Genomic DNA, 21077 nt, shown 5'->3' on the forward strand with positions numbered 1-21077 from the left:
CCCGTGTCCCCCCCCATTGTCCTCCATTGTCCCTAACCCGTGTCCCCCCCCAGGCCCCCGCGATGCCCCCCCCCGCGCGCCGCTAGAGCCCCCCCGGCTGCCATGGTGAGAGGGGCGGGGCCAGCACAGGGCGGGGCAGGGGGCGGGGCCTAAACGGGCGTGGCTGGAGACTTCGCGCCCCGAAATGGAGCGGGGTCCGCGTGCGGAGGGGGCGGGGCTTACAGGGGGCGGGGCTACAAAGTGGGCGTGGTCACACACAACGCCCACACCTCCGGGCGCCATGTGGCTGACACGTGGTAGGCGTGGTCTGTGTGGAGTGGGCGTGGCCTAATATGGCGTGGCCGTCTGGGCCCCACCTACCATTGCGCCTGAGCGTTCAGTGGGGGGCGTGGCTCATGGGGTGTGGCTTTCTTATGGGCGGGTTTAAGTGGGTGAGGTCGGTGGGCGTTGCTATTGGTGGGCGTGGTCTGTGTGGGCGTGTCTGACGGTGGCTCCGCCCAGGGCCGCGCGGGGCGGCGGCTCCCCCAGCAGGGGGCGCTGGTCCAGGCGCGCCGGCGCGGGCGCGCGCGGGGCCGGAGGGCGGGGCTGGAGGCGGAGCTACAGCAGCTGGTAACGGGGGGGGGGGGGACCCCAAAAATGGGAGGGGGGGGGCTGGGATATGGGGGACCCCAAAAATGGGGGGGGGAGGCTGGGATATGGGGGACCCCAAAAATGGGGGGGGGGGGGCTGGGATATGGGGGACCCCAAAAATGGGGGGGGGGGGGCTGGGATATGGGGGACCCCAAAATGGGGTTTGGGGGATCTGGGATGTGGGGGGCTGGAGCTTCAGCAGCTGGTAATTGGGGGGAAGGGGACCCCAAAAATGAGGTTTGGGGGTTCCTGGGGTGCTGGGTGGGGCGCTCCCAATCTTGGGGCTGTTGGGGGGTTCCTGGGGTACCCCAAATTTTGGCATTTTTGGTGAAGGCCCAGAACAGCGGGAGCCCTTTGGGGGGGCCCCCCTGGTTTGTGGGGTCGTGGTTCAGGACCGGGGGGGTTTGGGGTCCCTTTGGGGGTGGGGGGCTCCTGGGGGGGGGGGTTGGGGTGTCCCAGGAGCCCCAGACCCCAATTGCCCCCCCCCCCCCCACCCTGAGCAGGATTTGGGGGCCGAGGCCGCGGCTCCCACCGGGACCGGGCTGGTCCGAGATGGAGGGCACGGGAACGGGCACGGAGACGGACGGTAGGGAGACCCCAAAACCACCCCAAATACCCCCAAAATATACCCCAAAAACCCCCCAAAATACCCCTCAAAATCCCCTGAATCTCCCCAAAAACGCCCCCAAAATACTTCTCAGAAACCCCCCAAAATACCCCTCAAAAACCCCTGAATCCCCCCAAAAACCCCCAAAATACCCCCCAACATCCCCTGAATCCCCCCCAAAATCCCCTGAATCCCCCCAAAAACCCGTCCAAATACCCCCCAACATCCCCTGAATCCCCCCCAAAAACCCCCCAACATCCCCCCAAATACCCCCCAAAATACCCCCCAAAATCCCCTGAATCCCCCCAAAAACCCCAAAATACCCCCCAAAATACCCCTCAAAATCCCCTGAATCTGCTCAAAAACCCCCCAACATCCCCCCAAATCTCCTGAATCCCCCTAAATATCCCCCAACATCCCCCCAAATACCCCCCAAAATCCCCCCAAAATCCCCTGAATCCCCCAAAAAACCCGCCCAAATACCCCCCAAAATCTCCTGAATCCCCCCAAAAACCCGCCCAAATACCCCCCAAAATACCCTCAAAATCCCCTGAATCTGCTCAAAAACCCCCCAACATCCCCCCAAAAACCCCACAAATTCCCCCCCTGAATCCCCCCCAAATACCCCCAAAATCCCCTGAATCGTCGCCCAAACCCCCCCAAATATTCCCCAAAATTCCCCCAATCCCCCCCCAAATATTCCCCTAAATCCCCCCAATCCTCCCCAAAACCCCTCCAAATACTCCCCAAAATCCCCTGAATCCCCCCAAAAAACCCCCACATACCCCCCCAAATACCCCTCAAATCCCCCAGAGCCCCCAAAATCCCCTGAAATCCCCCCAAATCCCTTGGAGCCCCCAAATCCCCCAGTCCCCACTCAGATCTCCCAAATCCCCCCCAAATCCCCCCTAAATGCCCCAAATCCCCCCAAATCCCCCCCAAATCCCCCCCAAATCTCCCAAATTCCCCCAAATCCCCCAAATCCTCCAAATTTCCCAGAGCCCCTAAACCCCCCAAAATCCACAAAGTCTCCCAAATCCTCCAGAGCCTCCAAATCCCCCAAAACCCCCAAAACTTCCCCCAAATTCCCATCAAAATTCCCCATTTTTCAACCCCTCCAAAATATTGGGGTCCCCCCCGGGGTTTCTGGGGTCCCCCTGACGTTTTTGGGTCCCCCCTGACCTTTGGGGTCCCCGGGGGGGTTTTGGGGTCCCCCTGGTGTTTTTGGGGTCCCCCCCGACCTTTGGGATTCCCCCTGGTGTTTGGGGTCCCTGTGATGTTTGGGGTCCCTGGGGGTTTTTGGGGTCCTCCTTGACCTTTGGGGTCCCCCCGAGGTTTTTGGGGTCCCCCGGGATTTTTGGGGTCCCCTCTGGGGTCCTGGGGGGGGTTCTTGGGGTCCCCCCCCAATCTTTGGGGTCCCCCCTGACCTTTGGGGGTCCCCGGGGAGATTTTGGGGTCCCCCCTTGACCTTTGAGTTCCCCCCGGGTTTTTGGGGTCCCCCGGCGGGTTTTGGGGTCTCCCCTTACCCATGGGTTCCCTGGGGGGGTTTTGGGGTCCCCCCCAACCTTTGAGGTCCCAGGGGAGGTTTTGGGTTTGCCCTGGGGATTTTGGGGTCCCCGGGGGTTTTTGGGGTCCCTGGGGGTTTCTGGAGTCCTGGGGGGGTTTGGGGTCCCTGGGGCAGTTTTTGGGGTCTCCTGACCTTTGGTTTCCCGGGGGAGTTTTTGGGGTCCCCGGGGTGGGTTTTGGGGTTCCCCCTGACCTTTGGGGTCCCCCCGGGTGTTTTTGGGGTCCCCGCTGACCATTGGGGTCCCCCCAGGTGTTTTTGGGGTCCCCGCTGACCTTTGGGTTCCCCGGGGTGGTTTTGGGGTTCCTGGGGGTGGTTTTGGGGTCCCCCCCGACCTTTGGGGTTTCCCGCGGGTGTTTTTGGGGTCCCCGCTGACCTTTGGGGTCCCCCCGGGTGTTTTTGGGGTTCCCGCGGGTGTTTTTGGGGTCCCCGCTGACCTTTGGGTTCCCCTGGGGTGTTTTTGGGGTTCCCGGGGTGTTTTGGGGTCCCTGCTGACCTTTGGGGTTCCCGGGTGTTTTTGGGGTCCCCGGGTGTTTTTGGGGTCCCGCTGACCTTTGGGGTCCCCCCGGGTGTTTTTGGGGTTCCCGGGTGTTTTTGGGGTCCCGCTGACCTTTGGGGTCCCCCCGGGTGTTTTTGGGGTCCCCGCTGACCTTTGGGGTCCCCCCGGGTGTTTTTGGGGTCCCCCCGCAGCCCCCCCGGGGGCCCGGCCCTGCAGGAGCTGTTCCAGCGCTGCGTCCCCGTCCAGGTGAGCCCCGAACTCGGGGTCCCCTCCCTCCCCTTTGGGGGGGTCCCTGCAGATTTCGGGGACCCCCCCTGACACCCCCGTGCCCCCCCAGTGCCGCCCGGCCAGCGACGAGGAGCTGCTGCTGGTGCACAGGTGGGGAACGGGGGTTTGGGGGGCATTTGGGGGGGATTTGGGGGCATTTAGGGGGGAACTGGGGGATTGGGGGGATTTGGGGGAGGTTTGAGGCATTTGGGGGCATTTAGGGGAGGATTTGGGGGCGTTTAGGGGAGGATTTGGGGGCGTTTAGGGGGGGAACTGGGAAGGATTTGGGGGCATTTAGGGGGGGAACTGGGGGATTTGGGGGGAGGTTTGAGGGATTTGGGGAGGTTTGAGGGGGTTTGGGGGGAATTTGAGGGGTTTGAGGGATTTGGGGAGGTTTGAGGGGGATTTGGGGGCATTTAGGGGGGGAACTGGGGGATTTGGGGGGAGGTTTGAGGGATTTGGGGGGGTTTGGGGAGTATTTGGGGGGGATCTGAGGGACGTTTGAGGGGATTTGGGGAGGACTTGGGGGCATTTAGGGGGGAACTGGGGGGATTTGGGGGCATTTAGGGGAGGGTTGAGGGGATTTGGGGGCGATTTGGGGCATTTAGGGGGGGAACTGGGGGATTTGGGGGGAGGTTTGAGGGATTTGGGGGGGATTTGGGGGTTTGGGGGCATTTGAGGCATTTAGGGGGGACTGGGGGATTGGGGGGATTTGGGGGGAGGTTTGAGGGATTTGGGGGCATTTGGGGGCATTTAGGGGAGGATTTGGGGGATTTAGGGGGGGAACTGGGAAGGATTTGGGGGCATTTAGGGAGGGTTGAGGGGATTTGGGGCGATTTGGGGGGTTTGGGCATTTAGGGAGGATTTGGGGCGTTTAGGGGGGGAACTGGGAGGGAATTGGGGAGGTTTGAGGGATTTGGGGGGATTTGGGGGTTTGGGGGCATTTAGGGGGGAACTGGGTGGGATTTGGGGGGCATTTGAGGGATTTCAGGGAGGTTTGAGGGATTTGGGGGGGATTTGGGGGGTTTGGGGGTGCTTGGGGGCATTTGGGGGGATTTGGGGGGGAACTGGGGGGGTTTGGGGGAGGGTTGAGGAGATTTGGGGGCATTTAGGGGAGGGTTGAGGGGCTTTGGGGGGGATTTGGGGGGTTTGGGGGGTTTGGGGGAGGTGTGAAGGATTTGGGGAGGGTTGAGGGGATTTGGGGCGGTTTGGGGGCATTTAGGGGGGGACTGGGGGGATTTGGGGAGGTTTGAGGATTTGGGGGGTTTGGGGAGGATTTGGGGGGATTTGAGGGCGATTTGGAAGATTTAGGGGCATTTAGGGGGGAACTGGGAGGGATTTGGGGGATTTGGGGGGGATTTGAGGGATTTCAGGGAGGTTTGAGGGATTTGGGGGGGATTTGGGGGGATTTGGGGGGATTTGGAAGATTTGGGGTGATTTAGGGGGAACTGGGGGGATTTGAGGGATTTGGGGGGGGTTGAGGGGATTTGGGGGGGATTTGGGGGAGGTTTGAGGGATTTGGGGGCGATTTGGGGGATTTGGGGGCATTTAGGGGGGGGAACTGGGTGGGATTTTGGGGGGATTTGAGGGATTTGGGGGGGATTTGAGGGCGATTTGGAAGATTTGGGGGCATTTGGGGGGAGAACTGGGAGGGATTTGGGGGGGATTTGAGGGGGGTTTGGGGGGGTCTGGGGAAGATTTGAGGGGGGTCTGGGGGATTTGGGGGGATTTGGTGGGGGGATTTTGGGGGGATTTGGGTCAGCTGGGAGGGGGGGTTGGGATGGATTTGGGGTGCAATGAGGGGGGTTTCCAAGGATTTGGGGGGATTTGGGGGATTTGAGGGGGATTTGGGGGGAGCTTGGGGGGGATTTGGGGAGCACTGGGGGTGTCTGGGCGGTTTGGGGAGTCTCTGTGGGGTTTGGGGAGCCCGGGGGTCCCCCAGGATTTGGGGGGGCTCTGGAGACCCCAGGCCGCCCCCTCAGGGTGGGTTTGGGGTCCCCCAGCCCCGCGTTCGTGGCGAAGCTGGAGCCCCCCGAGAGCCCCGGCCCGGTGAGCGCCCCCCGAGGGCGGGGTCGGGAGGGGTCCCCAAATCCCTGAGACCCCCGGGAGGGTTTGGGGTCCCCAAATCCGTGAGACCCCCGGGAGGGTCCCCAAATCCCTGAGACCCCAAATCCCTGAGACTCCCGGGAGGGTTTGGGGTCCCCAAATGCCTGAGACCCCCAGGGAGGGTCCCCAAATCCCTGAGACCCTTGGGGGAGTTTGGGGTCGGGGTGATCCCCAAATCCCTGAGACCCCCAGGAGGGTTTGGGGTCCCCAAATTCCTGAGACCCCTGGGAGAATTTGGGGTCCTGAGGGGGTCCCCAAATCCCTGAGACCCCAGGGGGGGGTTTCCAAATCCCTGAGACCCTTGGGGAGGGTTTGGGGTCAGGGGGGTCCCCAAATCCCTGAGACCCCTGGGAGGGTTTGGGGTCCCCAAATCCCTGAGACCCCAAGGGAGGGTTTGAGGTCCCAAATCCTGAGACCCCTGGGAGAATTTGGGGTCCCCAAATCCCTGAGACCCCAAATCCCTGAGACCCCAGGAGGGTTTGGGGTCCCTTCCCAGCCACCAGGGACCCTCAGGGAGGGGTTTTGGGGTCTCACTGGGGGTTTTGGGGTCCCCCAAACAGCTGGGGGGGTCCCTGGGTGGTTTTAGGGTTCTCCTTGAGGTTTTGGGGACCCCTCCCATGGGGGTTTTGGGGTCTCCCTGAGATTGGCTCCTTTCCAGAGGGGGTTTGGGGTCTCCCTGTGGGGTTTGGGGTCCCCCCTGATTCTGGGCTCCTCCCGTGGGGGTTTTGGGTCCCCCTGTGTTAGAGGCCCCCCCAAACCCCTGTGTTTTCCTCTGGGGTTTTGAGGTCCCTCCCGTGGGGGTTTTGGGGTCTCCCTGAGGAGTTTGGGGTCCCCCCCATCCCCTCTGTTCCCCTCTGGGGTTTTGGGGTCTCCCTGAGGAGTTTGGGGTCCCCCCCATCCCCTCTGTTCCCCTCTGGGGTTTTGGGGTCTCCCCCGGGCATTTCAGGTTCCATTTTTGGGGTCTTGCCCCCTCCCTGGGGTTTTGGGGCCCCCTGTGATTTTGGGGTGCCGGGGGGGAGGGCTCAGGGCATCCCCTGGTTTTGGGGTACCCCAGGGGGCTCAAGGTCCCCCTGATTTTTGAGTCCCCCCCCCGATTTCAGGGTTCCCCCCCTCATTTCAGGGGTTCCCCCCGGTTGATGTTGGGGTTCCCCCTGATTTCGGGTCCCCCCTGTTTTGGGGTCCCCCCGTTGATGTTGGGGTTCCCCAGGGGCTGTTCGGGGTCCCCCTGTTTCGGGGTTCCCCCCGTTGATGTTGGGGTTCCCTCCCCTGATTTCGGGCCCCCCCGTTGATGTTGGGGTCCCCCCGTTGATGTTGGGGTTCCCCCCAGATTTTGGGGTCCCCCCGTTGATGTTGGGGTTCCCCCGGTTGATGTTGGGGTGCCCCCGTTGATGTTGGGGTGCCCCCGTTGATGTTGGGGTTCCCCCCTGATCTCGGGGTCCCCCCGTTGATGTCGGGGTTCCCTCCCCTGATTTTGGGGTCCCCCCGTTGATGTTGGGGTCCCCCCCTGTTTCGGGGTCCCCCTGTTGATGTTGGGGTTCCCCCCCGATTTCGGGGTCCCCTCGGAGCTGTTGGGTTCCCCCCCTGATTTCGAGGTGCCCCCGTTGATCTCGGGGTGCCCCCGTTGATGTCGGGGTCCCCCCCCGACCTCGGGGTCCCCCCCCTGATGTCGGGGTTCCCCCCCTGTTTCGGGGTTCCCCCCCTGATTTCGGGGTGCCCCCGTTGATGTCGGGGTTCCCCCCCGTTGATGTTGGGGTGCCCCCGTTGATCTCGGGGTCCCCCCCTGATTTCGGGGTTCCCCAGGCGCTGTCGGGGCCCCGCGGGGCCGTGGGGGCGGCGCTGGCGCTGCTGGAGCCGGTGCTGGGGGGGGCCCTGCGCAACGGGGCCGCCCTCATCAGGTACGGGGGGCAAAAACGGGGTACGGAGGGGGTAAAAGTGGGGTACAGGGGGCTAAAATGGGGTACGGGGGGGCAAAAACGGGGTACGGGGGGCAAAAACGGGGTACGGGGGGGCAAAAACGGGGTACGGAGGGGGTAAAAGTGGGGTACGGGGGGCCCTGAGCAGGTACAGGGGGCAAAAATGGGGTATGAGAGGGGAAATTGGGGTACGGGGGGCAAAAACGGGGTACGGAGGGGGTAAAAGTGGGGTACAGGGGGCTAAAATGGGGTACGGGGGGGAAAAATGGGGTACGGGGGGCAAAAACGGGGTACGGGGGGGGAAAAACGGGGTACGGGGGGGTAAAATGGGGTACGGGGGGGGTAAAAATGGGGTACGGGGGGGCCCTGAGCAGGTACAGGGGGCAAAAATGGGGTATGAGAGGGGAAATTGGGGTACGGGGGGGCAAAAATGGGGTACAGGGCATGGGAATGGGGTACGGGGGTGCAAAAATGGGGTACAGGGGGGCCCTGATCAGGTACGGGGGGAGGAAATTGGGGTACAGGGGGGGAAATGGGGTACGGGGGGCCCTGATCAGGTACAGGGGGGGCAAAAATGGGGTACGGGAGGAAACTGGGGCATGGGGGAGCAAAAACGGGGTACAGGGGGGGGAAAGGGGGTACGGGGGAGCAAAAATGGGGTACGGAGGGAAAAGGGGGTACGGGGGGGAAAATTGGGGTACGGGGGGGGAAAATTGGGGTATGGGGGGGCCCTGCGCAACGGGGCGGCCCTGATTGGGTACGGGGGGGGGGGTAAAAATGGGGTACGGGGGGGGGAAATGGGGTACGGGTGTGGGGAAAACAGGGTACGGGGGGAGAAAAATGGGGTACGGAGGGAAAGGGGTGCGGGGGGGAAAATTGGGGTACGGGGGGGCAAAAATGGGGTACGGGGGGGAGAATGGGGTACGGGGGGGCCCTGATCAGGTACAGGGGGGGCAAAAATGGGGTACGGGGGGGGAAAAACGGGGTACAGGGCATGGGAATGGGGTACGGGGGGGCAAAAATGGGGTACAGGGGGGCCCTGATCAGGTACGGGGGGAGGAAATTGGGGTACGGGGGGGGAGAAATGGGGTATGGGGGGGCCCTGATCAGGTACGGGGGGGCAAAAATGGGGTACGGGGGGGGTAAAAATGGGGTACGGGGGGGGGAGAAATGGGGTACGGGGGGGGGGAAATGGGGTTCAGGGGGGAAATGGGGTACGGGGGGGGGCCTGATCAGATATGGGGGGGAAATGGGGTACGGGGGGCAGAGAGGGGGAAAAAGGGGGTGCGGGTGGGGGGCAGTAAAGGAGGGGCAGTAAAGGAGGGGCAGTAAAGGAGGGGCAGTAAAGGGGCACGGGGGCAGTAAAGGGGCACGGGGGGCAGTAAAGGAGGGGCAGTAAAGGAGGGGCAGTAAAGGGTCAGCGGGGCAATAAAGGGGCACGGGGGGCAGTAAAGGGGCACGGGGGCAGTAAAGGAGGAGCAGTAAAGGGTCAGCGGGGCAATAAAGGGGCACGGGGGCAGTAAAGGGGCACAGGGGCAGCAAAGGGTTATGGGGGCAGTAAAGGAGGGGCAGTAAAGGGTCAGCGGGGCAATAAAGGGGCACGGGGGGCAGTAAAGGGGCCCAGGGGGTCACAGTGAGGTCTGGGGGGTAAAAGGGCTGGAGGGGGTTTGGGGGCGGGGGGGTCCCTATGGGGTCTGTAGGGGTTGGGGGGGGTTTGTGGGGTTCCCTGTGGATCCATTGGGGTCTGTGGGGTTCCATTGGGGTCTGTGGGGTTCCACAGGGATCCATAGGGGTCTGTGGGGTTCCATTGGGGTCTGTGGGGTTCTATAGGGGTCTGTGGGGTTCCATAGGGGTCTGTGGGGTTCTATAGGGGTCTGTAGAGGTCTATGGGGTTCCACATGGATTCATAGGGGTCTACAGGGACGTATGGGGTTCTATAGGGGTATATAGGGTTCTGTGGGGTTCTATAGAAGTCTATAGGGTTCCACAGGGATCCGCAGGGGTCTGTGGGGTTCCATTGGGTTCTATAGGGAGCCATAGGCGTTTATGGGGTCCCACAGGGGTCGGTGGGGTTCCATTGGGGTTTATGGGGTCCCACAGGGGTCCGTGGGGTTCCATTGGGGTATATAGGGCTCTATAGGGATCCAGAGGGATCTGTGGGGTTCTATTGGGGTATATAGGGATCCATAGGAGTTTATGGGGTTCCATTAGGGTATATAGGGTTCTATAGGGGTTCCACAGGGATCTGTGGGGCTCTATAGGGCTCCCCAGGTGTCCGTGGGGCTCCCTATGGGTCTGTGGGCTCTATAGGGCTCTATAGGGATCCACAGGGCTCTATAGGGCTCCCCAGGTGTCCGTGGGGTATGTAGGGCTCTATGGGGTTCCATAGGGCTCTATGGGGTTCCATAGGGGTCTATAGGGCTCTATAGGGCTCCCCAGGTGTCCGTGGGGTATGTAGGGCTCTATAGGGTTCCATAGGGCTCTATAGGGCTCTATAGGGCTCCCCAGGTGTCCGTGGGGTATGTAGGGCTCTATGGGGTTCCATAGGGGTCTATGGGGCTCTATGGGGCTCCCCAGGTGTCCATGGGGTATGTAGGGGTCTATAGGGCTCTATAGGGCTCTATAGGGCTCTATAGGGCTCCCCAGGTGTCCGTGGGGCTCCCTATGGGTCTGTGAGCTCTATAGGGCTCTATAGGGATCCACAGGGGTCTATAGGGTTCCATAGGGCTCTATAGGGCTCCCCAGGTGTCCGTGGGGTATGTAGGGCTCTATAGGGATCCACAGGGGTCTATAGGGCTCTATAGGGTTCCATAGGGCTCTATAGGGCTCCCCAGGTGTCCATGGGGTATGTAGGGCTCTATAGGGTTCCATAGGGCTCTATAGGGCTCTATAGGGCTCTATAGGGCTCCCCAGGTGTCCGTGGGGTATGTAGGGCTCTATGGGGTTCCATAGGGGTCTATGGGGCTCTATAGGGCTCCCCAGGTGTCCATGGGGTATGTAGGGCTCTATAGGGTTCCATAGGGCTCTATAGGGCTCTATAGGGCTCTATAGGGCTCCCCAGGTGTCCGTGGGGTATGTAGGGCTCTATGGGGTTCCATAGGGTTCCATAGGGCTCTATGGGGCTCTATGGGGCTCCCCAGGTGTCCGTGGGGCTCCCTATGGACCCCCAGGGTCTCTCCGGTGCCTCCGCAGCCCCCAGGACCCCCAGGACCCCCCCCAGCCCGCGGCCGTGGCCGCCCGGGTGGCGCAGAAACAGCTCGGGGTGCAGCGGTGAGGGGGCAACAGCAACGGGGGGGGCAATAACAACGGGGGGGCAATAACGGGGGGGCAACAATGGGGGGGCAATAACAGCGGGGGGGCAATAACGGGGGGGGCAATAACAACGGGGGGGGCAATAACGGGGGGGAATAACAGCGGGGGGGGCAACAGCAACGGGGGGGGCAATAACAACGGGGGGGCAATAACAGCGGGGGGGCAATAACAACGGGGGGGCAATAACAACGGGGGGGGCAATAACAATGGGGGGGGCAATAACAACGGGGGGGCAATAACAACGGGGGGGCAATAACAGCGGGGGGGCAATAACAACGGGGGGGCAATAACAACGGGGGGGGCAATAACAATGGGGGGGGCAATAACAGCGGGGGGGGCAATAACGGGGGGGCAATAACAACGGGGGGGCAATAACGGGGGGGCAGCGGTGAGGGGGCAACAGCAACGGGGGGCAACAACACTGGGGGGGCAATAACAGCGGGGAGCAACAACACTGGGGTGGGGCAATAACAACGGGGGGGGCAATAACGGGCGGGGCAACAACAATGGGGGGGCAATAACAGCGGGGGGGGCAATAACACTGGGGGGCAATAACAGCAGGGGGGGCAATAACAACGGGGGGGCAATAACAGCGGGGGGGGCAATAACAACGGGGGGGCAAAAACAGCGGGGGGGCAATAACAACGGGGGGGGCAACAACACTGGGGGGGCAATAACAACGGGGGGGCAATAACGGGGGGGCAATAACGGGGGGGCAATAACAGCGGGGGGGCAATAACAGCGGGGGGGGCAATAACACGGGGGGGGCAATAACAACGGGGGGGGCAATAACAACGGGGGGGCAAAAACAGCGGGGGGGCAATAACAACGGGGGGGGCAATAACAACGGGGGGGGGGCAAAACTGCGGGGGGGCAACAATGGAGGGAGGGGCAAAACCGGGGAGGGGTAACAATGGGAAGGGGGGCATCTATGGGGGGGCAACAACGGGCGGGGGCAACAACGGGGGGAGGAGGAAAACTGGGGGGGGGCAACAATGGGAAGGGGGGCATCAATGGGGAGAAGGGGCAAAACCAGGGGGGCAGCAATGGGGGCAGGGGCAAAACTGGGGGGGATCATGGGGGGGCATCAGTGGAGGGGGGGGCACCAATGGGGGCAGGGGGGCAGCAATGGGGGGGGCACGGCAGGGAGGGGGGGGGTCCCAGGGGGAATTGAGGGGTCCCAGCTCCCCCACATTGGGCACTTTCTGGGCGGGATTTGGGGTGGTTTGGGTGTTTTTGGGGTTGTTTGGGGGTATTTGGGGTGTCTGGGGGGATTTGGGTGATTTTGGGGTGTCTGGGGGGTATTTGGGGTGGTTTTGGGATGTTTGGGGTGTTTTTGGGGTGTCTGGGGGGTATTTGGGGTGGTTTTGGGGTGTTTGGGTGTTTTTGGGGTGGTTTTGGGGTATTTGGGGTGGTTTTGGGTGGTTTTGGGGTTTTTGGGGGGTGATTTTGGGATGTTTGGGGTGTTTTGGGTGTTTTTGGGGTGTCTGGGGGGTTTTTGGGGTGGTTTTGGGATGTTTTGGGTGTTTTTGGGGTGTCTGGGGGGTATTTGGGGTGATTTTGGGATGTTTGGGGTGTTTTGGGTGTTTTTGGGGTGTCTGGGGGGTATTTGGGGTGGTTTTGGGATGTTTGGGGTGTTTTTGGGGTGTCTGGGGGGTATTTGGGGTGGTTTTGGGGTGTTTTGGGGTGTCTGGGGGGTATTTGGGGTGGTTTTGGGGTGTTTTGGGTGTTTTTGGGGTGTCTGGGGGGTATTTGGGGTGGTTTTGGGGTGTTTTGGGGTGTCTGGGGGGTATTTGGGGTGGTTTTGGGGTGTTTTGGGTGTTTTTGGGGTGTCTGGGGGGTATTTGGGGTGATTTTGGGATGTTTGGGGTGTTTTGGGGTGTCTGGGGGGTATTTGGGGTGGTTTTGGGGTGTTTTGGGTGTTTTTGGGGTGTCTGGGGGGTATTTGGGGTGGTTTTGGGGTGTTTTGGGTGGTTTTGGGGTGTCTGGGGGGTATTTGGGGTCCCAGCCCTGCCCCCCCCAGGGTCCTGATCGTGGACTGGAGCCCCCGGCCCGGGCGGAGCCTGGCCCGGATCTTCCAGGAGGACCCCAGGTGGGTACTGGGGATACTGGGAGCACTGGGGGGACAAACTGGGAGCACTGGGAGCCATGCTGGGAGCCATACTGGGGCCATACTGGGGCCATACTGGGAACACTGGGGGGACAAACTGGGAGCACTGGGGCCATATTGGGAGCACTGGGGGGACAAACTGGGAGCACTGGGGCCATACTGGGAGCACTGGGGGGACAAACTGGGAGCACTGGGGCCATACTGGGAGCACTGGGGGGACAAACTGGGAGCACTGGGGCCATACTGGGAGCACTGGGGCCATACTGGGGCCATACTGGGAGCCATATTGGGTGGACAAACTGGGGATACTGGGGCCATACTGGGAGCCATACTGGGGCCATACTGGGAGCCATACTGGGAGCACTGGGGGGACAAACTGGGAGCACTGGTCCATACTGGGCTGTCCCCCAGGCTCTCTCCCCTTCCCCAGCATTCTGTACTGGGGGTCCTGGTCTGTACTGGTCCATACTGGTCCCTAACTGGTCCATACCGGTCTATACTGGTCCATACCGGTCTATACTGGTCCATGCTGGTCTGTACCGATCCATATCTGTCCATACTGGTTGGTACTGGTCCATACCAATCTATACTGGTCCATACTGGTCCGTTCCAGTCTATACTGGTGTATACTGGTCCGTACCAGTGTCTACTGGTCCATACTGGTCCGTACTGGTCCGTGCCGGTCCATACTGGTCTGTACTGGCCCATACTGGTCTGTATTGGTCCATACTGGTCCATACCGGTCCGTACTGGTCCGTACTGGTCTAGTCCGTACTGGTCCGTACTGGTCCGTACCAGTCTGTACTGGTCCATACCGGTCCATACCGGTCCGTACTGGTCTGTACCAGCCCATACTGGTCTGTACTGGTCTGTACTGGTCTGTACCAGCCCATACCGGTCCATACTGGTCCGTACTGGTCCATACGGGTCCGTACTGGTCTGTACTGGCCCATACTGGTCTGTATTGGTCCATACTGGTCCATACCGGTCCGTACTGGTCTAGTCCGTACTGGTCCGTACTGGTCCATACCAGCCCATACTGGTCCATACTGGTCTGTACTGGTCTGTACCAGCCCATACTGGTCTGTATTGGTCCATACTGGTCCGTACCGGTCTGTACTGGTCTGTACTGGTCTGTACCAGCCCATACTGGTCTGTACTGGTCCATACTGGTCTGTACTGGTCTGTACCAGCCCATACTGGTCCGTACTGGTCCATACTGGTCCGTACTGGTCTGTACCAGCCCATACCGGTCCATACTGGTCCATACTGGTCCGTACCGGCCCGTACTGGTCCATACTGGTCCATACTGGTCCGTACTGGTCCGTACTGATCTGTACCGGCCCGTACTGGTCCATACTGGTCCATACTGGTCCGTACCGGTCCATACTGGTCCGTACTGATCTGTACCGGCCCGTACTGGTCCATACTGGTCCGTACTGGTCTCTCCCCAGTGTTCTGTACTTCGGGGCCCAGCGGGGCCGGGAGCCCCCCCCGAGCGCCGGGGACGGCCCCGGAGAGGGGTTCAGTGTGGAGCTGCACTGGGAACAGGTATGGGGGATCTATAGGGGATCTATGGGGGATCTATGGGGGATCTATGGGGGATCTATGGGGGATCTATGGGGTATCTATGGGGGATCTATGGGGGATGGAGAGGGGTTCAGTGTGGAGCTGCACTGGGAACAGGTATGGGGGATCTATAGGGGATCTATGGGGCATCTATAGGGGATCCATGGGGGATCTATGGGGGATCCATGGGGGATCCATGGGGGATCTATGGGGGATCTATGGGGGATCTATGGGGGATCCATGGGGGATCTATGGGGGATCTATAGGGGATGGAGAGGGGTTCAGTGTGGAGCTGCACTGGGAACAGGTATGGGGGATCTATGGGGGATCTATGGGGCATCTATAGGGGATCCATGGGGGATCTATGGGGGATCTATGGGGCATCTATAGGGGATCTATGGGGCATCTATGGGGCATCTATAGGGGATCTATGGGGGATCTATAGGGGATCTATGGGGGATCTATGGGGGATCTATGGGGCATCTATAGGGGATCTATAGGGGATGGAGAGGGGTTCAGTGTGGAGCTGCACTGGGAACAGGTATGGGGGATCTATGGGGCATCTATGGGGCATCTATAGGGGATGTATAGGGGATCTATGGGGGATCTATGGGGCATCTATAGGGGATCCATGGGGGATCTATGGGGGATCTATGGGGGATCTATAGGGGTTCAGTGTGGAGCTGCACTGGGAACAGGTAGGGGGGATCTATAGGGGATCTATGGGGCATCTATAGGGGATCTATGGGGGATCTATGGGGCATCTATGGGGGATCTATGGGGGATGGAGAGGGGTTCAGTGTGGAGCTGCACTGGGAACAGCTATGGGGGATCTATGGGGGATCTATAGGGGATCCATGGGGGATCTATGGGGGATCCATGGGGGATCTATAGGGGATCTATGGGGGATCTATGGGGGATCTATAGGGGATGGAGAGGGGTTCAGTGTGGAGCTGCACTGGGAACAGGTATGGGGGATCCATAGGGGATCCATAGGGGATCCATGGGGGATCTATAGGGGATCCATGGGGGATCCATGGGAGTCTGTAGGAGTTCTATAGAGGATCTATAGGGGATATCTAGGGAAGGGGTTCACCATGGAGCTCTGCTGGCAGCAGGTGCCTGTGGATTGTATAGGGGATCCATAGGGGATTTATGGGGGATCCATAGGGGATCCATAGGGGATCTATAGGGGTTCCATAGGGGTTCAGCGTGGAGCTGCACGGGGAGCAGGTACCTATGGGCTCTATGGGAGATGTGGGGCAGGTTACAGGGGCCTTACAGGAGCCCTGTAGGGCCCTATAGTTACAGATTACGGGGTTATAGGGGCTGGGGCTATAGGAGCAGGTTACGGGGCTATAGGGACAGGTTATGGGGTAATAGGGACAGGGGGCTATAGGGACAGGGGGCTATAGGGACAGGGGCTATAGGGACAGGTTATGGGGTAATAGGGCCAGGTTATGGGGTTGTAGGGGCTGGGGCTATAGGGACAGGTTACGGGGCTATAGGGACAGGTTATGGGGTAATAGGGCCAGGTTATGGGGCTGTAGGGGCCAGGGCTATAGGGGCAGGTTATGGGGCTATAGGGACAGGTTATGGGGCTATAGGGACAGGGCTATAGGGCCAGGTTATGGGGCTGTAGGGGCCAGGGCTACAGGGCCAGGTTATGGGGCTATAGGGGCAGGGCTATAGGGGCAGGTCATGGGGCTATAGGGACAAGTTGTAGGGCTATGGGGTTTGGGGTGTTTATAGGGGATATAGAAGACAGGGAAGAGCTGTTGGGGTGTGGGGCTATGCAGGATATAGGGGCTATAGGGAATGGGGGGGCTATAGGGGTGGGGGGCTATAGGGGATTATGGGGGGCTATAGGGGATTATGGGGGGGCTATATGGGGTTTTTGGGGTTATAGGGGCTATAGGGGATTATGGGGGGCTGTATGGGGTTATTGGGGTGGGGAGGCTATAGGGGATTGTCCACAGGGCTCTCCTGAGCTCTTTAGGGCCCTCAGCCGGTCTGTAGGGGTTATAGGGTTCCTAGGGGTCCATAGGGTCCCCAGGGGCTCTATAGGGTCCTCATGGGGCTCTGTAGGGTCCCCAGGGCTCTGTAGGGTCCCCATAGGGTCTATAGGGTCCCCATAGGGTCTGTAGGGTCCCCATAGGGTCCCTGTAGGGTCCCACAGGCTCCGTGTGGCCCCGTGTCCCCAGGCCGCTGTCACCGATGGCGATTTCGCCGCCGCCGCCTTCCAGCTCCTGCTGCCCATGGCCCTGCAGGTGGGGCACGGCACGGGGCTGGGGGGCCTCTTTGGGGTTTGGGGTTCCTCCTTGGGGTTTGGGGGCCCTCCTTGGGGTTTGGGGGCCCTGTAGGGTTTGGGGTTCCTCCTTGGGGTTTGGGGGCCCTGTAGGGTTTGGGGTCCCTCCTTGGGGTTTGGGGGCCCTCCTTGGGGTTTGGGGGCCCTCCTTGGGTTTGGGGGCCCTCCTCGGGTTTGGGGTTCCTCCTCGGGTTTGGGGTTCCTCCTTGGGGTTTGGGGGCCCTCCTCGGGTTTGGGGTCCCTCCTTGGGGTTTGAGGTCCCTCCTTGGGGTTTGGGGTCCCTGTAGGGTTTGGGGTTTCTCCTTGGGGCTGGGGTCCCTCCTTGGGGTTTGGGGGCCCTGTAGGGTTTGGGGTTTCTCCTTGGGGCTGGGGTCCCTCCTTGGGGTTTGGGGTTCCTCCTTGGGGTTGGGGGCCCTCTTTGGGTTTGGGGTCCCTCCTTGGGGTTTGAGGTCCCTCCTTGGGGTTGGGGGCCCTCTTTGGGGCTGGGGTCCCTCCTTGGGTTTGGGGTCCCTCCTTGGGGTTTCGGGTCCCTCTTTGGGGTTTGGGGTCCCTCCTTGGGGTTGGGGTCCCTCCTTGGGGCTGGGGTCCCTCCTTGGGGCTGGGGTCCCTGGGAGTGACTTTGGGGTCAGTGGGTGTGGGGACCCCGGCTGGGTTTGGGGTCCCTGTGGGGTTTTGGGGTCTCTCTGTGGGTTTGGGTCCCATCCCCTGACCCCATGGGTTTGGGGTCCCTGTGGGTTTGGGGTCCCTGTGGGGTTTTGGGGTCCCTGCAGGTTTGGGGTCCCATTCCCCTGACCCTGTGGGTTTGGGGTCCCTGTGAGGGTTTGGGGTCCCTGTGGTTTTGTGGTTCCTGTGGGTTTGGGGTTTCTGTTGGGGGATTTTGGGTCTGTGTGGGGTTTTGGGGTCCCATCCCCTGACCCCGTGGGTTTGGGGTCCCTGTGGTTTTGGGGTCCCTGTTGGGGGATTTTGGGTCTGTGTGGGGTTTTGGGGTCCCATCCCCTGACCCTGTGGGTTTGGGGTCCCTGTGTGGGGTTTTGGGGTCCCTGTGGGGTTTTGGGGTCCCATCCCCTGACCCCGTGGTGTCCCCTCAGTTCCAGCCCCAGCTCGTCCTGGTCGAGGCTTCGCTGGAGGATTTGGGGGTACGGGGGGGATTTGGGGGTACGGGGGGGGTTTGGGGGTACGGGGGGATTTGGGGGTACGGGGGGGATTTGGGGGTACGGGGGGATTTGGGGGTACGGGGGGGTCTCAGAGGGGTTTGTGGGGTCTGGGGGGGGTGGGGGTTTATGGGGTGCTGGGGGGGTCTCTGGGGTGTTCTGGGGTCTCTCTGGGTCTCTGTGGGGTCTCTGTGGGGTCTCTATAGGGTCTGTAACACCCCCACACCCAGGGCTCCCTTGGGGTCTCTGGGGCTCTCTAGGGTCCCTATAGTGTTTCTATAGGGTCTCTATAGGGTCTCTGATCCCTATAGGGTGTCCTGGGGGTCTCTATAGGGTCCCTATAGGGTGCCCTGGGGGTCTCTATAGGGTCCCTATAGGGTCTCTGGTCCCCACAGGGTGCCCTGGGGGTTTCTATAGGGTCCCTATAGGGTCTCCATAGGCTCTCTGATCCCCACGGGGTGTCTATAGCGTCTCTATAGGGTCTCTATAGGGTCTCTGATCCCTATAGGGTGTCCTGGGGGTCTCTATAGGGTCTCTATAGGGTCTCTGATCCCTATAGGGTGTCCTGGGGGTCCCTATAGGGTCTCTATAGGGTCTCTGATCCCCACAGGGTTCCCTGGGGGTCTCTATAGGGTCTCCATAGGGTGCCCTGGGGGTCTCTATAGGGTCTCTATGGGCTCTCTGGTCCCACAGGGTGCCCTGGGGGTCTCTATAGGGTCTCTATAGGGTCCCTGTAGGGTCCCTATAGGGTCTCTATGGGGTCTCTGGTCCCACAGAGTGCCCTGGGGTTCTCTGTAGGGTCTCTATAGGGTCCCTGTAGGGTCCCTATAGGCTCTCTGGTCCCACAGGGTGCTCTGGGGGTCTCTATAGGGTCCCTGTAGGGTCCCTATAGGGTCCCTATAGGGTCTCTGGTCCCACAGGGTGCCCTGGGGTTCTCTATAGGGTCTCTATAGGGTCCCTATAGGGTGCCCTGGGGTTCTCTATAGGGTCTCTATAGGGTCCCTGTAGGGTCCCTATAGGCTCTCTGGTCCCACAGGGTGCCCTGGGGTTCTCTATAGGGTCTCTATAGGGTCCCTATAGGGTCTCTATAGGGTCTCTGATCCCCACAGGGTTCCCTGGGGGTCTCTATAGGGTCCCTATAGGGTGCCCTGGGGTTCTCTATAGGTTCTCTGTAGGTTCTCTGTAGGGTCCCTATAGGGTCTCTATGGGCTCTCTGGTCCCACAGGGTGCCCTGGGGGTCTCTATAGGGTCTCTATAGGGTCCCTATAGGGTCTCTATGGGCTCTCTGGTCCCACAGGGTGCCCTGGGGTTCTCTATAGGGTCCCTATAGGGTCCCTATAGGGTCCCTATAGGCTCTCTGGTCCCACAGGGTTCCCTGGGGGTCTCTATAGGGTCTCTATAGGGTCCCTATAGGGTCTCTATGGGGTCTCTGGTCCCACAGGGTTCCCTGGGGGTCTCTATAGGGTCTCTATAGGGTCCCTATAGGGTCCCTATAGGCTCTCTGGTCCCACAGGGTGCCCTGGGCGTGTCTGTAGGGTCTCCATAGGGTGCCCTGGGGTTCTCTATAGGGTCCCTATAGGGTCCCTATAGGCTCTCTGGTCCCACAGGGTGCCCTGGGCGTGTCCCCAGCCGGGTTCTCTCTGCTCACTCACCTGCTCTCGGCCCTGGGCCGGGGGCGGCTGCTGCTGCTGCTGCAGGTACGGGGGATATGGGGGACGTATGGGGGATATAGGGGGGTATGGGGGATGTATAGGGGATGTATGGGGGGTATAGGGGGGGTATGGGGGATGTATGAGGGGTATAGGGGATGTATGGGGGAATATAGGGGATGTATAGGGGATGTATGGGGGGTATAGGGGATGTATGGGGGGTATAGGGGATGTATGGGGGATGTATGGGGGATATAGGGCGGAGGTATAGGGGATGTATGGGGGGTATAGGGGAGGTATAGGGGATATAGGGGGGTATAGGGGATGTATAGGGGATGTATGGGGGGTATAGGGTGAATGGGGGGTATGGGGGATATAGGGGGCATATGGGGGGTTATGGGGGGACATAGGGGGTATAGGGGTGTGGGGGGATGTGGGGGGTATAGGGGGGTGTGGGGGGTTATAGGGATGTGGGGGATGTATAGGGGATAGGGAGGAATGTGGAGGATAAAGGAGTACGGGGGCTATAGGGGATATAGGGGATGTGTAGGGGTGTAGGGGGTGTGGAGGATATCCAGGGGATGGAGGGAATGTGGAGGGTGTAGGAGTGTGGGGCATAGAGCAGATATAGGGGATGTGTATGGGGGATACAGAGGATGGAGGGAGTGTGGGGGATAGAGGGACTGTGGGAACTAGAGGGGTATGGGGGCTATAGGGGCTATAGGGGATGTGGGGTAAGGGGGCTGTAGGGGATGTGGGGGTATAGGGGCTATAGGGCTATAGGGTATGGGGGCTATAGGGCTATAGGGTATGGGGGCTGTAGGGGCTGTAGGGCTATAGGGTATGGGGGCTATAGGGGCTATAGGGGATGTGGGGTAAGGGGGCTGTAGGGGATGTGGGGGTATAGGGGCTATAGGGCTATAGGGTATGGGGGCTGTAGGGGCTGTAGGGCTATAGGGTATGGGGGCTATAGGGGCTATAGGGATATAGGGAATGGGGGCTATAGGGGCTATAAGGGTATAGGGTATGGGGGCTATAGGGGCTATAGGGCTATAGGGTATGGGGGCTATAGGGGCTATAGGGGATGTGGGGTAAGGGGGCTGTAGGGGCTGTAGGGGTATAGGGTATGGGGGCTATAGGGGCTATAGGGCTATAGGGTATGGGGGCTATAGGGGCTATAGGGATATAGGGTATGGGGGCTGTAGGGGCTGTAGGGCTATAGGGTATGGGGGCTATAGGGGCTATAGGGATATAGGGTATGGGGGCTGTAGGGGCTGTAGGGCTATAGGGTATGGGGGCTATAGGGGCTATAGGGATATAGGGTATGGGGGTTATAGGGGTATAGGGTATGGGGGCTATAGGGGCTATAGGGATATAGGGAATGGGGGCTAT

The 21077-nt window shown here is 60.8% G+C and overlaps 1 protein-coding gene across 1 annotated transcript in view; it reads left to right on the forward strand.

The window, feature by feature from the left end:
* The first annotated feature begins 61 nt into the window (after nucleotides 1-61).
* HDAC6 (histone deacetylase 6) overlaps nucleotides 62-21077 on the forward strand; it is a 44948-nt gene continuing 23932 nt past the window's right edge. The window contains exons 1-13 of the mRNA XM_066570346.1: nucleotides 62-105; nucleotides 502-609; nucleotides 1134-1216; nucleotides 3492-3546; nucleotides 3638-3678; nucleotides 5571-5616; nucleotides 7474-7568; nucleotides 10779-10856; nucleotides 12922-12990; nucleotides 14463-14559; nucleotides 16782-16847; nucleotides 17974-18021; nucleotides 19644-19733. Coding sequence (XP_066426443.1) covers nucleotides 103-105; nucleotides 502-609; nucleotides 1134-1216; nucleotides 3492-3546; nucleotides 3638-3678; nucleotides 5571-5616; nucleotides 7474-7568; nucleotides 10779-10856; nucleotides 12922-12990; nucleotides 14463-14559; nucleotides 16782-16847; nucleotides 17974-18021; nucleotides 19644-19733 — 879 coding nt within the window. The 5' untranslated portion in view covers nucleotides 62-102. The remainder of the gene's footprint in view (nucleotides 106-501; nucleotides 610-1133; nucleotides 1217-3491; nucleotides 3547-3637; nucleotides 3679-5570; nucleotides 5617-7473; nucleotides 7569-10778; nucleotides 10857-12921; nucleotides 12991-14462; nucleotides 14560-16781; nucleotides 16848-17973; nucleotides 18022-19643; nucleotides 19734-21077) is intronic.

The sequence above is a fragment of the Molothrus aeneus genome, unplaced genomic scaffold (assembly GCF_037042795.1).
Source record: "Molothrus aeneus isolate 106 unplaced genomic scaffold, BPBGC_Maene_1.0 scaffold_30, whole genome shotgun sequence".
Lineage (NCBI taxonomy): Eukaryota > Metazoa > Chordata > Aves > Passeriformes > Icteridae > Molothrus > Molothrus aeneus.